This window comes from Mus caroli, unplaced genomic scaffold, assembly GCF_978045245.1.
Source record: "Mus caroli unplaced genomic scaffold, Mus_caroli_1 scaffold_6, whole genome shotgun sequence".
Taxonomy (NCBI): Eukaryota; Metazoa; Chordata; class Mammalia; order Rodentia; family Muridae; genus Mus; species Mus caroli.
Genome location: NW_028227261.1, coordinates 28458031 through 28473256, shown reverse-complemented (window position 1 = coordinate 28473256; position 15226 = coordinate 28458031). Strand labels below are relative to the sequence as shown.

Here is a 15226-nt window from a genome sequence, read left to right as displayed (position 1 = left end):
CCAAATTCTTAACAAGGTGAGGGTTGGGGAGTGGGCAGAAAGTGTTGAGACCAGTTTACACTTTGGTGGTCTCTTAATGTGTCTGTCCAGGTAACCATCCTGTTTGCGGACCTCCATGCATACCTGGACAACATGAAAGCCCCCTGGGAGCTTCTAGAACTTCGAACCAGTTACTATGAGAATGTGATCAAGGCCATGCTGGAGAGTATTGGCGTGCCCTTGGAGAAGCTCAAGTTTATCAAAGGCACCGACTACCAGCTCAGCAAGTAAGCTCTTGATCGCTCCTCGGAGATCTGGGGTTCCTTGCTAATTACAGGGCTGTCGAGTCCAGGCACTCTTTCAGTTTGTGTTGCAAGCAACTTGATGCTACCTGTTATGGACCATTAAACAGTTTATACCCTTTGTTGGTTTAATCCACCCAACAAAAATATACTGGCTCGGAAACGCCTAGGTACTGTTCTGTTTGCTACAGATACAAATGTAACCCTAACAAAGCCTCCGCCTTGAAGCGCATAACTTTGGGGAAGGGGTGGAAACACCCAGCCTCCCTCTCTTTTAGCCTCAGTAAATAATGATAAAAGAAATGTGAGAGGAGGTTCTTTGCCTTCTTCCAGCAGTTCTTACTGTGGTGGCACATGGGATGCTGTACCATCTCACGTCAGAGTTCATGGCACATGCTATGCTGTACCATCTCACATCAGGGTTCATGGCACATGGGGTGATATACTATCTTACATCAGGGACAGATTTGAACATTGGTGGCTTTTGATAAAGAAGAAGGCATCCTGAGATTCCAAGGGATGTCTATACCTTAAAATAAATGCTGTCATGTACACACCATTACTTGCAAGAGTCAGTTTTAAAGACATAAATATTGAATGTTAAAATATGCTCTTGGGGTGTGTGTAACAGTGTCTGAGAAGTGGAGCACGGATTACTGCTTGGCATTGGAAAGTTGAGTCTCAGAGAAGGTGCAGTGAGACAAGGTACAGTCATAGAAAGCACAGTCACAGAAGTCTAAAGAATGAACTGCTTTGGGCTGGTGAGATGGCTCAGTGGGTGAAAACACCTACTGCTCTTCCAAAGGTACTGAGTTCAAATCCCAGCAACCACATGGTGGCTCACAACCACCCATAATGAGATCTGATGCCCTCTTCTGGTGCATTTGAAGACAGCTACAGTGAACTTATAATAATAAATAAATCTTTGGACCGGAGCAATTGGGGTTGGCCAGAGCAAGCAGAGGTCCTAAATTCAATTCCCAACAATCACATGAAGGCTCACAACCATCGGTACAACTACAGTGTGTACTCATATACATAAAATAAATAAATCTTTAAAAAAAAAAAAAGAATGAACTGCTTTAAAATGAAGGCTATCTAAGCCAAGCGGTGGCACCCGCCTTTAACCCCAGCAGTTGGAAGGCAGAGTTTGGAGGATCTTGAGCTTAGGGACAGCCTGGTCTACAGAGCAATTTCCAGCAGGATTCTGGGGGTATAGAGATGGCTCCTTGGGTAAAGTTCTTGTTTTTGCAGAGGACCTAGTTTTAATTCCTAGCACCTACGTGGTGGTTCACAACCATCTGGTTCAGAGATCTGGTGCCCTTTCCTGACTTCTATGGCACCAGGTAAATATGTGGTACATATTCATACATATATGCAGTCAAAATACTCATACACTAAGATAAAATAAATCTTTAAAAAAAGAAAAATTTTCTGGACCAGAAAAATAATCTATAGTTAAGAGCACTTACTAGCTGGACAGTGGTGGCGCACGCCTTTGATCCCAGCACTTGGGAGGCAGAGGCAGGCAGATCCCAGCCTGGTCTACAGAGTGAGTTCCAGGACAGCCAGGGCTACACAGAGAAACCCTGTCTCGAAAAACCAAAAAAAAAAAAAAAGAGCACTTACTCCTCTTTAGTATTTAAAAAGCACAAGCTGTAAGCCAGGCCTGGGATGCGTGGTCTGATCCCACCAGGGAGGCAGAAGCTCAAAGGATGACGGTAGAGCAGACACTTGCCATTTATGAAGCCCTGGGTAGAATTTCCAGCATCTGCCCATTTCAAATTAAGACCTCCACTACTACATCAGAAGTAAAATTTTAAAAATATCAAGCGATAGGCCGAAGTGTAATTAGCACACAGAAGGTCTTGGTTTCAATCTCATACATGTGTGCACACACACTACAATTGGCCAAAGATTAATATCTAGTATTTCAAAAATTATAGAATCAGTGGGGCATAGTAGTATACACCTTTAAACTCAAGAGCCAAAAACAGGCTAATTTTTATGAGTTCAAGATTAGTCTGATCTACATAGTTCTAGGCTAGCCAGACCCTTTTTGTGAAAGACCATACCACAATTAATTAATTAAATGAAAATCACAGTCCATTTTTTTAAATTGAGGCAATCCAGGAAAAAAAAGTTCAGTTATGTATTTCTTAGAATTCTCAAGTGACTAGTAATCATATGGAGGGGAAAAAGTAATAGCCCCTGGTTATTAGTCAAAGAAGTGGAGATTAAAATCCTAGTGAGGGGCTGGTGAGATGGCTCAGTGGGTAAGAATACCCGACTGCTCTTCCAAAGGTCCGGAGTTCAAATCCCAGCAACCACATGGTGGCTCACAACCATCCGTAACAAGATCTGGCGCCCTCTTCTGGTGTGTCTGAAGACAGTACAGTGTACTTACATATAATCAATAAATAAATCTTAAAAAAAAAAAAATAAACTTCTGCCGGGCGTGGTGGCGCACGCCTTTAATCCCAGCACTCGGGAGGCAGAGGCAGGCGGATTTCTGAGTTCGAGGCCAGCCTGGTCTACAAAGTGAGTGCCAGGACAGCCAGGGCTACACAGAGAAACCCTGTCTCGAAAAACCAAAAAAAAAAAAAATAAACTTCTAAAAAAAAAAATCCTAGTGAGAAATCACAATGCAGTGGCTGAATGGACAAAATTTTTAAATAGCAAAACTAGGTAATAAAATTGACAAAAATCACTTTGGGGAATGGTTTGGCATTGTTCACTGCAGTTTGAGATGTAAATCCGTATTTTCCTGGCACCCAAGCTGTGTGCCCATGTATGCAAGTATAGACACACAGCTTACAGACACAAGTGCCAAGCTGGAAAGCAGCAGCAGGCTCACGATAAGGGTTCCTCTAAAGACGGCAAATCCGCAGAGGACGCTAGGTGCTGCCGAGGTGACTTTCAGTCATTTTTCTTAAACTGTAGCTAGGTACTATTCTTTGTATTAGTTGTTACTTCTTTATCTACTTAGGTTTGTTTTCTGAGTGTTTGGTCTGCATGTGTATATGCACAGCCCTGGCATGCCTGCTGCCTACAGAAGTCAGAAGAGGGCATCAGTGCCCCTGCAACTGGAGTTATAGATATGGTTGTGAGCTACTGTGTAGATACTGGGAACCAAACCCAGGTCAAAGTGCTCTTAACCCCTGAGCCACCTCTCCAGCCGGTTTATTATTCCTTACACATACTTTAAAAAAAATTTTTTTTTTAAATGTAAGGTCTTAAAGGAAGACTGGGAAATTGTATTTTTTTGATTAGGGGTTCCAGAAGAGAAAGGTGAGTGGAAAAGATGCAGTGTGCCACAAGATAATAGCTGGATGTTTTTCAGAAGCAAAAGAAAAACTAGAAACATAAAATAATAGCTTGGCTAAGTGGGTGGATCTGATGTTGTAGAAGCACTGTGACTCCGCCATCTTTCGAGTGTGCTAAGGTCGGGCAGTGAATGTGCTACAGGATTCTGCTGGGGCACTGAGGCCTGCCTCACAGCTCTCTCCTCCTGCTCTTCTTCAGAGAGTACACACTGGATGTGTACCGACTGTCCTCTGTGGTCACACAACACGATGCCAAGAAGGCGGGGGCTGAGGTTGTGAAGCAGGTGGAGCACCCTTTGCTGAGTGGTCTGCTGTACCCCGGTCTGCAGGTAGGAAAAGGGTGTTCTCATTCTGCACGTTCTCTTTCTACTTTTTAAATTTTTTTTTCTGTGTATTGCTGACTTGCCTACTTGTGTGTCTGTATGAGTATGTTGGATCCCTTGGAACTGGAATTACAGATAGTTAAGAGCAACCATATGAGCGCTGTGAATTGAACCTGGGACTTCTGGAAGAACAGCCAGGGCTCTTAACCACTGAGCCATCTCTCCAGCCCTCTGCACTGTTTTTAAGGGTGGGGTGCAAGCCTCTCAGGGCACTGACTGTGTGTACCCATGTACTTTTCGGGTAACACAATGCCTTTTTTCCTGGCTCTTTTCCTTCCTGGATACTTCTTGGGTTGTAAGTTCCTATCTCCCCTATTTCTTTTCTGTTCTTTAAGGCTGCTCGATTGTGGGTTCAAGATTGGCCAAGGTTACATAGCCAGAGTCTGTCTCAAAAAAAAAAAAAAAAAAAAAAAAGAGCCAGGTGGATCTCTGTGAGTTCAAGGCCATCCCAGACTATGTAGCAAATTCCAAAACAAGGATAGCCAGAACAAATAGTAAACACTGTTTCAGTGGGGGAAACTAAAGGGTTTCAAACATCACAGTGGTAGAATGCTTGCCTAGGTTTGGCCTCCAGCACTACAAGGAGGGAAAACATTAAAAAGTTAGCTGTGCGGGGTGAGACAGCTTTGTTGGACCCAGCTCCTAGAGAAGAAGCTGGGTGTGGAGGCGAACACCTTTAACCCCAGCACTCAGGAGGCAGAGGCAGATGGACTTCTGTGAGTTCAAGTCCAGCCTGGGCTACATCATGAGTTCTAAGCCAAAGCTACATAGAAAGACTCTTTCTCAAATAAACAACCAAGAAAAAAAAAAGATAAGACAGGAGAACCACTTAAGCCTAGGCGTTTGGGCAAGCCTGGGCAATATAATGAGCACAATTTTAATGACTGTAGGTCAGCTTACTGGGTGTTTGCCTAGCTTCCACAGGCTATGACTTTGATCTCCAGTTTCACATGAAAAAGTGTGCATCTGCGCACTGCTCATCCTGGGCCTGTAATCTGAGCACTAGAAACAGAGAAGCAGGGGGATGGATCATCATGAGTTCAGGGTGAAAAGCCAGTCTCCCCTTGTCACTACAGACAGTAGTGAGCCTCCATGAAGCCTAGGAATCAAACCCAGGTCCTCTAAAGGAACATCCAGTGTTCCCAGCTGCTGAGCCATTCATTTCTCTACCCTCCGCCCCCCTCCCTCCACTTGCTAAGGAGTATTTGGTTTTAGTTCTTTTGAGATGATGTCATGACATGAACTTCTACCTGGGTTTTATTGTTTGTTTGTTTGTTTGTTTTAATTAGTCTCTTCTGACCAATATGATGGTGCACACTTTTCATCCCAGCATTTGGGAGGCAGAGGTAGTCAGAACTCTTGTGAGTTTGAAGCCAGCCTCCTCTACAAAGTGAGATCCAGGCCAGAGCTGTTACACAGAAACTCCATCTCATTTAGTTCTTGAATCGTTTTCTAGTTCATGGTAACCATGTGTGGCTACTAATGGCTACGAGCTCGGGCAGCACCAACATGGACTGTCATCATTACAGAGAGGGTTTTTTTTTGGTTTTAGTTTTGGATTTTAATACTCATTTATTTTATTTATCTGAGTACACTGTAGCTATCATCAGACACACCAGAAGAGGGCATCAGATCCCATTACAGATGGTTGTGAGCCCCATGTGGTTGCTGGGATTTGAACTCAGGACCTCTGGAAGAGCAGTCAGTTCTCTTCACCGCTGAGCCAGCTTTCCAGCCCACAGAGATCTGTTGGAAACAAATTTTTACTCAGCCTTTGTGTTCCCCTTTCTTCCTCTCTACCCTGTTTTACCAATTGTGCTTTTTAAATTCAGGAGGTGGTTCCATGCATAAGGTGCTTGCTGCATCAGCACCCACATGAAATTTAAAAAGGCGAGCAGGTATGGAGCCTGCCTGGAATCCCTAACCTTGGGAGGTAGAGACAGGGAATCCCAGGCAAGCTGACTGTTGATCTCATCAAAGGAGAGGAAAGAACGCCAAACCATTTTTTTTCCCCTTGAATTAAACAAGCTTTATTTTCTCTCAGGGCTGTCTCCCTAAAGCTGCAGTTGAGAGAAGAACCCCTGCAGGAGGAATGGTTTTTGGTTTTGGTTTTTGGGTTTTTTGTTTGTTAATTTTTGTTGTTGTTGTTTGTTTGTTTTTTTTTTAAGCTTAACTGACTGTGGTAGTACACACTTCTTTTTTAAAGATTTATTTATTCATTTATTTATTTAATGTGAGTGCACTGTAGCTGCCTTCACACACACACCAGAAGAGACCATCAGATGGTTGTGAGCCACCATGTGGTTGCTGGGAATTGAACTCAGGACCTCTGGAAGAGTAGTCAGTGCTCTTAACTGCTTACTGAGCCATCTCTCCAGCCTCGAGGAATGGGCTTCTTCTGGCCCCAAACTAGAAGGCCAGGGGGGCCACAAGGGTTTTGGTTACATAGGAACTTGGTAGAACATCTCACAATTAATTAGCAGTTCAAAGTTGAGGTCAGAGTATGGGGTGTGGAACATGTCAAATTTCAAAAAAAAAGGGTCAAGACCTACAGAAAACAGCAATGAATTTGTTTTGACCTTGTAACAAGATAACTTCTAATCTTAGAGACAGGTTGGTCCATCCCTAACTAACAAGACTAGCCAAGTTAGTGAGCTCCAAATTCAGTGAGAGATACTGCCTCTGGTGGGGAGCAACAGAAACACTCAACACCCATCCCTGGTCTCCACATACATGTGGGCACACACACTGTCAGCTCTTAAGATTTTAATTTATTTTATTCTATGTACATTGGTGTTTTGTCTGTTTGAGGGTCGGATCCCCTGGAACTATAATTACAGACATTTGTGAGCTATTGTGAGGATGCTGGGAATTGAACCTGGGTCTTCTGAAAGAGTAGCCAGTGCTCTTAACCGCTGAGCTATCTTCCAGCCTCTTGACCTTGTTCTTGTTCCACATCTCCGTTGCTTTGGGTCATGGGTGTTTTCACCTAGACTCTTAGAACAGCCTGTTAGTGCTGCTGTAAGCCTCTCTGTCTCTAGCCTACACAGGCCTCCAGTCTGTGCCCTGCTCTGTCCCTAACTGGTATCTTTCTTCAGTGCTGGTCACATCTTTCCTTAACTGTCCAGTGGTAGGGTAGTACTAACTAAGGCATTCTAGGCAGTACTAATATGACACTCATGGTCTTACCAACTTTTCTTTTGCTTTTTCTTTTCTTTTTTCTTTTTTCTTTTTTTTGGTTTTATTGAGACGGGGTTTCTCTGTGTAGCCCTGGCTGTCCTGGAACTCCCTCTGTAGACCAGGCTGGCCTCAAACTCAGAAATCCACCTGCTTCTGCCTCCCAAGTGCTGGGATTAAAGGTATGCGCCACCACTGCCTGGCCCAGCTTTTTTTCTTTTTATTATTTATTTATTTTTTTGGCAAGTTCTCACTTTATGGCCTTGGCTGGACTAGAACTCATTATGTGAAGGGGGCTGGCTTTGAATTCCTACCTCTGCCTCCTCAGTGCTAGGATTAAAGGTATATACCACCTCCTCTAGCTACTTTAATTTTTGAGACAGTCTTTGTAGCTCTCTCTGGATTAGAACCCTCTAAGTAGAGTAGACTGGCCTTGAACTCATGGGAATCTGCCTGCTTCTGCCTTGGCAGGACTGAGGCTGCAGTCAGTTACAACCATCATACCTGGCACTCGCCTCCTTGTCTAACCTCTCCACTCACCAGCACCACGTCGCTTGAAGTCAGCTTTCCCAGACTGTGAGGCACTTACATTTTCCTAAACACTTCACACTCTCTGCCTTCTCACTCTGTCTCCTGTTTGTAGTCAAAAACCTCAAGTCCAACCCACAGTCTGGTTCTAGGAAGACTTTCCCACACCCAGCTGACTAGACTATGGGTATTGGCCCGGTTCCTAACATGAGCATGTAGTTAGCCCTTAAATGCTCTGCTGAAATGATCTGTTTGCGTGTCTCTCCCCAAGTAGATAATTGAGCTTGCAGGGAGGAAGTGGGTCTGATTCATCCCTGAATCCACAGGGCTGGCACCAGGCCTGGCAAGTGTTCAGTTAGTGCTCCTACTTTACTGGTTTGGTTTTTGGGGTTTTGTTTTGTTTCGGTTTTGGTATTGGGGAAATGGGGGCAATTATCTGTAGCTCACTGTATAGCAATAGATTGCTCTAAACCTCATAGCAGTCTCTGTTTCAGCCTCTCAATTGCTGGGATTATAGACATGAGCGCTATATGCAGTTCAGTATTGCCCTCCCCATGCCTCCAAAGTATCAAGGAAACTTTATTCAAAAGCAAAGCAACAGAAAAGACCTGAATCTCAGCCAGCAAGATGGCTTGGACAGTTAAGGCACTTGCCACCTAGCCTGATGACCTGACTTCCATCTCCCAAGACCCACGTAGTGAAAAGAGAGAATCAGTTCTTGCACATTGCAGCAGAGCTCTGGGCCTCATGGGTAAAGAGCCTGCTTTACAAACTCTTAGCTAAGTAGCCATAAGCATTTTTAGTGGGGATTTGGTGTCCAGGACTGAACCCGGGACCTTATGCAAGGTAAGCATGTGTGCTTACTACTCACACACCCAACTTTGAAGGCCTTTTTATCCCTAGAGTGTCTTATTGTGTTGTCCAGGCTGGTCTTGAACTCATGACCTCAGTAAAACCTCCTGCTTCTACTTCCCAAGTACTCATAGTGACTGGCTGGCTGGCAGGCTGGCAGGAGTCACTGCTCCATGGCATCTTCAATGTGACATGCCTCATTCAGTGGGAGACCTTCAACATCACTTCCTCCCACACTGAATTAGACTCTGAGCATCCTGAAAGCAGAGTCTACTCCATGTGCAGTAATGATCTCACATGAACTCCACAGCTGTTTCTGAGCCACCAGGGAGGCTCTGTGTTGCTTGTTTCTCTCCTGGCTCCACCCTATGAGAACTCATGTGATTCAAAATTTTCTGGCTCAGACCATAGGGGACCAAGACCATAGGTGTTCACACTCTGTTTCTTTCCACAGGCTTTGGATGAGGAGTACTTAAAAGTAGATGCCCAGTTCGGCGGTGTGGATCAGAGGAAGATTTTTACCTTTGCAGAGAAGGTGAGTGTCCACTCCTCATTCATACCTCTGAGGTACACAGCTGACATTGACTCAACTATATAATATGGTCACACTGGTCCTAAGTACGCTGGATGGTGGCTGTCCATGCTAACCAGGTGTAGCTGAGCCCACTCTGTCTGCCTCAGCAGCCCACACACTCTTGGTACCAACCCGCAGGAAGCTGCGCTGCTGGATTCGGTTCCATCCTGTTCCTACCAGTCAGGAGGACTATTCTCTCCTCCAGCATTTGGTTTGCACTGCCCTGAGTTTTTGTAGAATCTGCTGGTCCGGGAAATGAAGCTCACCGGGGTTTTGGAGGAAGTCGGCACAAGCACGTAGTACTTTGCCTGGATAGAGCTTGAGTACATTGAGAAGGCTGTTGGTGTGGTTTGGGGTTTCAGATCTTTTTTTTCTTATTCTTAATGATTATGGGTATTTCATTTGCATATATGTCTATGTACCAGAAGCCAGAAGACGGTGTCGGGTCTCTTGGGCCTGAACTCACTGGGGCTTCTGAGCATCTGAACCTAGGTCTTCTAGAAGAGCAGCCAGTGGTGTTAACCACTGAGCCATCTCTCTGGCCTCTGTAGTTGGTAATTTTTCAAAGCTTCTTGAAACCTGACTTGGGCAAGGCGTAAAGAAAACAGCTCAAGCAGAAATACAAATTCCTAGGATACTTTGACAACTCTCAGATAGATGCTCCTGTCCTTGGACCTAAATCTGCTCCGGGAAACGTGACCTAAGAGCAAGAACAAGTAAATAAAGCTTGAGCCGCGTGAGCGAGTGCTCACCACGTTATTCATTTAAAGCAGATATTTAGAGATAAGCATATCCAGTGGCAGAGAGTTAGATAGGGGCGTTCTGAGGGCTGAGGAGACGCTTCAGTGGGTAAAGTGCTTGCTTTGCAATCAGGGGACAGTGAGTCTGAATCACCACCTATCACTTAAACGCCTGCTCTGAGGCGTGTGTCCACAGTGACAGTCTAGCAGAGGCAAAGACCCACGGATGCTGGGGCTCACTAGCCAGCCAGTGCAGTCAAAACATGGAGCTCCAGGTCAGCGCGAAACGCTGTCTCAAAATAAATACAGTAGGAAAGCAATTGAAAAACGAAATTGAAATTCAATGTCAGCCCCTGGCCTCGTACTCACCTGGGCGTGTGCACCCTCATATAAGCATGCACATGCATGCACGCATATGCACACACACTATATTGAAATAGTTTTCAGATGTATTTAATGAATGGGAAAGTGTGTACAGTGTCTCTTGGGTAGGGTGACAGCATTTAGGTTTTTTGAGGGGAAAAAGAGTTAAAGTGGGTTGCTACTATATAACCGTAGATGGCTAGAACTTCCGATCAAGTTCAGTTTGCCTTATAATTATAGATTCCCCTGCCTCTACCTACACCTTCCGAGTGCTGGGATTAAAGGCAGATGTCACCGTACCTGGCATAGCAGGTTGGCTTTTCTGACACAGGACTTCTTGTAGCCTAGGCTAGCCTCTAATTTGCTGTGTAACCAAGGATGCCCTTGAGCATCTAATTGCTTCTACCTCCCAAAAACGGGTTACAGACCCCATGCCCAGGTGTGAGGTCCTAAGGGTCAAACCCAGCACTTTGAACATGCTAGGCAAGCGCCTACAAGACGAGCTATGTTTCCAGCCCTTTAGCTTTATCTTTGATACAGCGTCTCACACCTGGCTAGCTTATATTTAGTGCTTTGTTTTTATTGTGTTTTTCATTCTAGTATCTTCCCGCACTTGGCTACTCAAAACGGGTCCACCTGATGAATCCCATGGTCCCTGGGTTAACTGGGAGCAAAATGAGCTCGTCAGAAGAGGTAAATTGCTAACCATTTCTTTACACTTTACATTTATTTATTTTGTGTGTGTCTGTGTGTGTGTATGCGTGCATGCCTGCGTGCCTGCATCTATAAGTTCTTTTCCCAGTGAGGCACTTCACCAGGCCAAAGATGGTGCTGCTCCCTTCCCATTCATTTTGTCTTGGGGATTGGACTGAGGGCCTCTCCCGTGTGAGGCAAGCATCCGTCCACAGCTACATCCTCAGACATTGACCTGTGTGTATGTGTGGATCCACACCTGCCATGGCCCATGTGTCAAAGGACTACTTAGGGAAGCTGGTTCTTTCTTTCTGCCATGAGGGGACCAGGGATTGAACTCAAGTCATCAGGAACATGGACCCACTGAGCCATCTTGCTGGCCCCTCCACACACACAACTGTTTCTTGAATCTAGAAGACTCCAGCAAAAGATGGATTGAAGACTGCAAAGAACAGTAACCTAGCCAACTGGAGAGTCCGAATGGCTGTGCTGTGAGGATGACCTTATGTCACTTAGTACATCACCAGCCAGGCAGCAGCCATCTTGTAACCAGTGCTGCTGATGACCAGAGCGAGCGCATTTCTTCCTTCCTGGGGCTGTGATAAAGTTCAGCCCTTCTGTGCTGAGCTTGGTGATACTGTCTACCTGTCCTGTCAGCACCCTGGAGACTGAGGCAGGAATATGGACACTACAAGTCAGCCTTGGTGGCACCGTTACCTGCTTAGCCATCTCACCAGTCCTGGCTTCAAACTGTTAATGAGTGTTGTGCCACCTCACATAACTAAAATCTTTATTTAAAAATTTTTGTTTTGCCGAGCAGTGGTAGCACACACCACACACTTGGGAGGTAGAGCAGATCTTTGAGTTTAGGCCAGCCTGGTCTACAGAGTGAGTTCCAGGACAGCCAGGGCTACAAAGAGAAACCCTGTCTCAAACAAACAAACAAACAAACACCATTTTAAGAATTTATATGAAACTAAAGAGATAGTTCAGTGGTTAGGAGCACACGTTCTTGTAGAGGACCCAGGTTCAGTTCCCAGCACCCACAACAGGTGGCTCAAGACCACTTGCCATTCCAGTTTCAGGAGACCCTCCATCCTCTTCTGGTCCTCCAGTCACCTGCATACATGTGTACACATATCTACTCAGGATGGGTGGGTGGTGGGTGGGTAGGACATGCACATAGTTTAGTTGGTAATGTGCTCACCCAGCATGCATGAAGCCCTGGGATTGACTCAACACTGCATGAAGCAGGCCTAACAGTACCTACCTGCAAGTCTGACACTGGAGAGGTAAAGGTACATTCCTGCAAGTCTGACACTGGAGAGGTAAAGATGGGAAGATCAGTTCACGAGCATCCATAGCAGGTTTGACATCAGCCTGGGTTACGTGCGATCCTAGCTCAAAAGAAGAGAAAAGGTGTATAATTCATCAAGGGAAAAATGGAGAGATTAGACTTCATTAAAGTAAACTTTTTTTTTTTTAATTTATTTATTTATTTTATTTATTATATGTAAGTACACTGTAGCTGTCCTCAGACACGCCAGAAGAGGGAGTCAGATCTCGTTACGGATGGTTGTGAGCCACCATGTGGTTGCTGGGAATTGAACTCCTGACCTTTGGAAGAGCAGTCGGGTGCTCTTAACCGCTGAGCCATCTCACCAGCCCCCTAAAGTAAACTTTTAAAAATTATATAATGTGTGTGTTAATATTAGTTGAGTGTGTTCTCATTTTCTACCACAAGAGGTCTCTTCCCTCCTGACTTCTAGGAGTCCAAAATCGACCTCCTTGATCAGAAGGAGGACGTGAAGAAAAAGCTGAAGAAAGCCTTCTGTGAGCCGGGCAATGTGGAGAACAACGGGGTTCTGTCCTTCATCAAACATGTCCTCTTCCCTCTCAAGTCTGGTAAGAGAGGGTCTCAGGGCCGGCTCAAAGATCCAGGTCCTGCAGGGACGGCTGGCTGCCCTGATTCCATATACAAAGTGTGTGTTGTGAGACTGGGCTGTCCCTTAGTTGTCTTGTGTTCACTACCAGGTGGGGCTTTAGAGGGTTGTCAGGCTGTGGAGGTGAATCCAAAATGAGACTAGAGGCAGACGTGTCAAACTAGAATACAAAAGAGTTCTAAGCAGTGATTTTTGATGGATACACAGTGTGGCTGCTTATCTATTAGAGAACAAAAACACTCAGCTGAGAGGCCATGTTTAACATGCATCAGCCTAGGGCTAGTCCTAGCACCAAGAAATGAAAAGTCAAACGCCAGGGCTGGTGAAATGACTCACCTGGTAAAAGTAAAAGGCATTAAATACCACACACACACACACACACACACACACACACACACACACACACACACATACAAGTGCATTGGGTTGAGGAGTTACAACAGACAGTTCCTGACTTGTTTGTTGCTATGTTGTAGAGTTTGTGATCCTGAGAGATGAGAAGTGGGGTGGAAACAAGACCTACACCGTTTACCTAGAGCTGGAGAAGGACTTCGCTGCTGAGGTAATGCTAAAGAAAGATGAAGACCTCTGGAGTCTGGCAGCTCTCTCCCTCTCGGCTGCCAGCCTGTGTGCACATACAGCTCTGTCTTAGTAGCCACGGAGGCTGTGTTTTGTGAATGACTTAGATGCGGATTCGAGTACTTTATTAAGTAGATGGGCAACGAGCACACAGCTAAGTTACTGATCCCCAGTCCTCTCCAAAGAGCGATGCAATCAAGAGTGCTTCTCCGTGTCCACGCTTAGGGCAGACTCACACCCAGACATGTTCATACACATAATATTTTAAAAGAAATCTTTGAAAACAGAAGTAGTCACATTTAGCCAGAATGTCAGTATATATTCTGTCTTGGGGTATAAGAAGAGCTGGGTTCTCTTCTCATGGCTCCAGAGGGCTAATGCAAGACAGGATTGGGAGAGAGACACCTCAGTTGTTAAGAGCACTTACTGCTCTTGCAGAGAACTGGGGTTCAGTTACCAGTATCCACATTAGGCAGCTTACGCTGCCTGGGACACCACCTCAAGGGACTCCAATGCCATCTTCTTGCCTTCCAAAGGCAGTAGTGTACGTGTACCAGGCACACAAATATACATGTAACTTTAAGAATTGAAAAATATTTATATACATATATTAGATCTTTAATAAAAGGTCTCTATGTATCCCTGGCTATCCTGGAACTCACAGAGATCCGCCTGTGTCTGCCTCCTCAGTGCTGGGATTAAAAGTGGGCACACCAGGGCTGGTGAGATGGCTCAGTGGGTAAGAGCACCTGACTGCTCTTCCAAAGGTCCGGAGTTCAAATCCCAGCAACCACATGGTGGCTCACAACCATCCGTAACGAGATCTGACTCCCTCTTCTGGAGTGTCTGAAGACAGCTACAGTGTACTTACATATAATCAATAAATAAATCTTTAAAAAAAAAAAAAAAAGTGGGCACACCGGCCGGGCGGTGGTGGTGCACACGGTGCAGGCGGATTTCTGAGTTCGAGGCCAGCCTGGTCTACAAAGTGAGTTCCAGGATAGCCAGGGCTACACAGAGAAACCCTGCCTCAAAAAAACACAAACAAAACAAAAAGTGGGCACCACCATGAACCACCTAAGAGAAACTTTGTAATAATCTCAGTAGTTGGTGAAGGCAGGCTGACTCCCTTGACTTTGCCATCCCTTCCCTTAGAAGCGCAGGTTCAGCAGCTGGAGAGCCGGCTTGGAGACAATACTGGATGTAAGCGGGTTTGAGCAGCAGCTGGAGGAGACTGATCCCTGAGGTCTGGCATGTGGCCCATTAGGGAATGTGTCAGAAACATGGCTCTGAAATCCTTCTCTGCTGTCTGAAGCAGGTCACCATAGCACACCCCTGGAAGCAGTTCTTTGTGGGAATGCTGAGCAGAATCAGAAGGACGCTTCTGGAAAACTCTGCAGTCACCTTTTCCCATAGCACTTGCCATGGTAGATTTTCAGTTGGGTGTGTCCCGTATTTTTGATCTTCACAGAAGTCACTCCCTAGTGACAAGTGGCTGTGGAGCACTTATGGCATGGATACTGCAACCAATAAACTAAATCTTAATTCACATCTGCAGAGCTGCAGGCCTAAAGCTTTTGTTCAAAATTAACTAAATTAAAGTCCCCAGGAAGTGAAGAAGTAGCATCAGAAACAGAAACGTCATTGATGTCACAGCAATCCTCTCTAAGGACTTCCAGGCTAGACTTAGCTCCAAAACAGTAACTGAAGGACACACAGTAAAACAGGAGTTTCTGAGTCACAGGTTGAATTGCTATCCCTTATCCAAATCCATAAAGAACAGAAGG

General features: G+C 45.3%; 1 protein-coding gene across 1 annotated transcript in view; it reads left to right on the top strand.

Moving 5' to 3' along the window:
* The window catches only part of Yars1 (tyrosyl-tRNA synthetase 1), a 29810-nt gene that overhangs the window by 7319 nt on the left and 7265 nt on the right, over nucleotides 1–15226 (top strand). The window contains exons 3-8 of the mRNA XM_021159392.2: nucleotides 91–266; nucleotides 3807–3936; nucleotides 9002–9082; nucleotides 10825–10917; nucleotides 12687–12822; nucleotides 13337–13422. Coding sequence (XP_021015051.1) covers nucleotides 91–266; nucleotides 3807–3936; nucleotides 9002–9082; nucleotides 10825–10917; nucleotides 12687–12822; nucleotides 13337–13422 — 702 coding nt within the window. The remainder of the gene's footprint in view (nucleotides 1–90; nucleotides 267–3806; nucleotides 3937–9001; nucleotides 9083–10824; nucleotides 10918–12686; nucleotides 12823–13336; nucleotides 13423–15226) is intronic.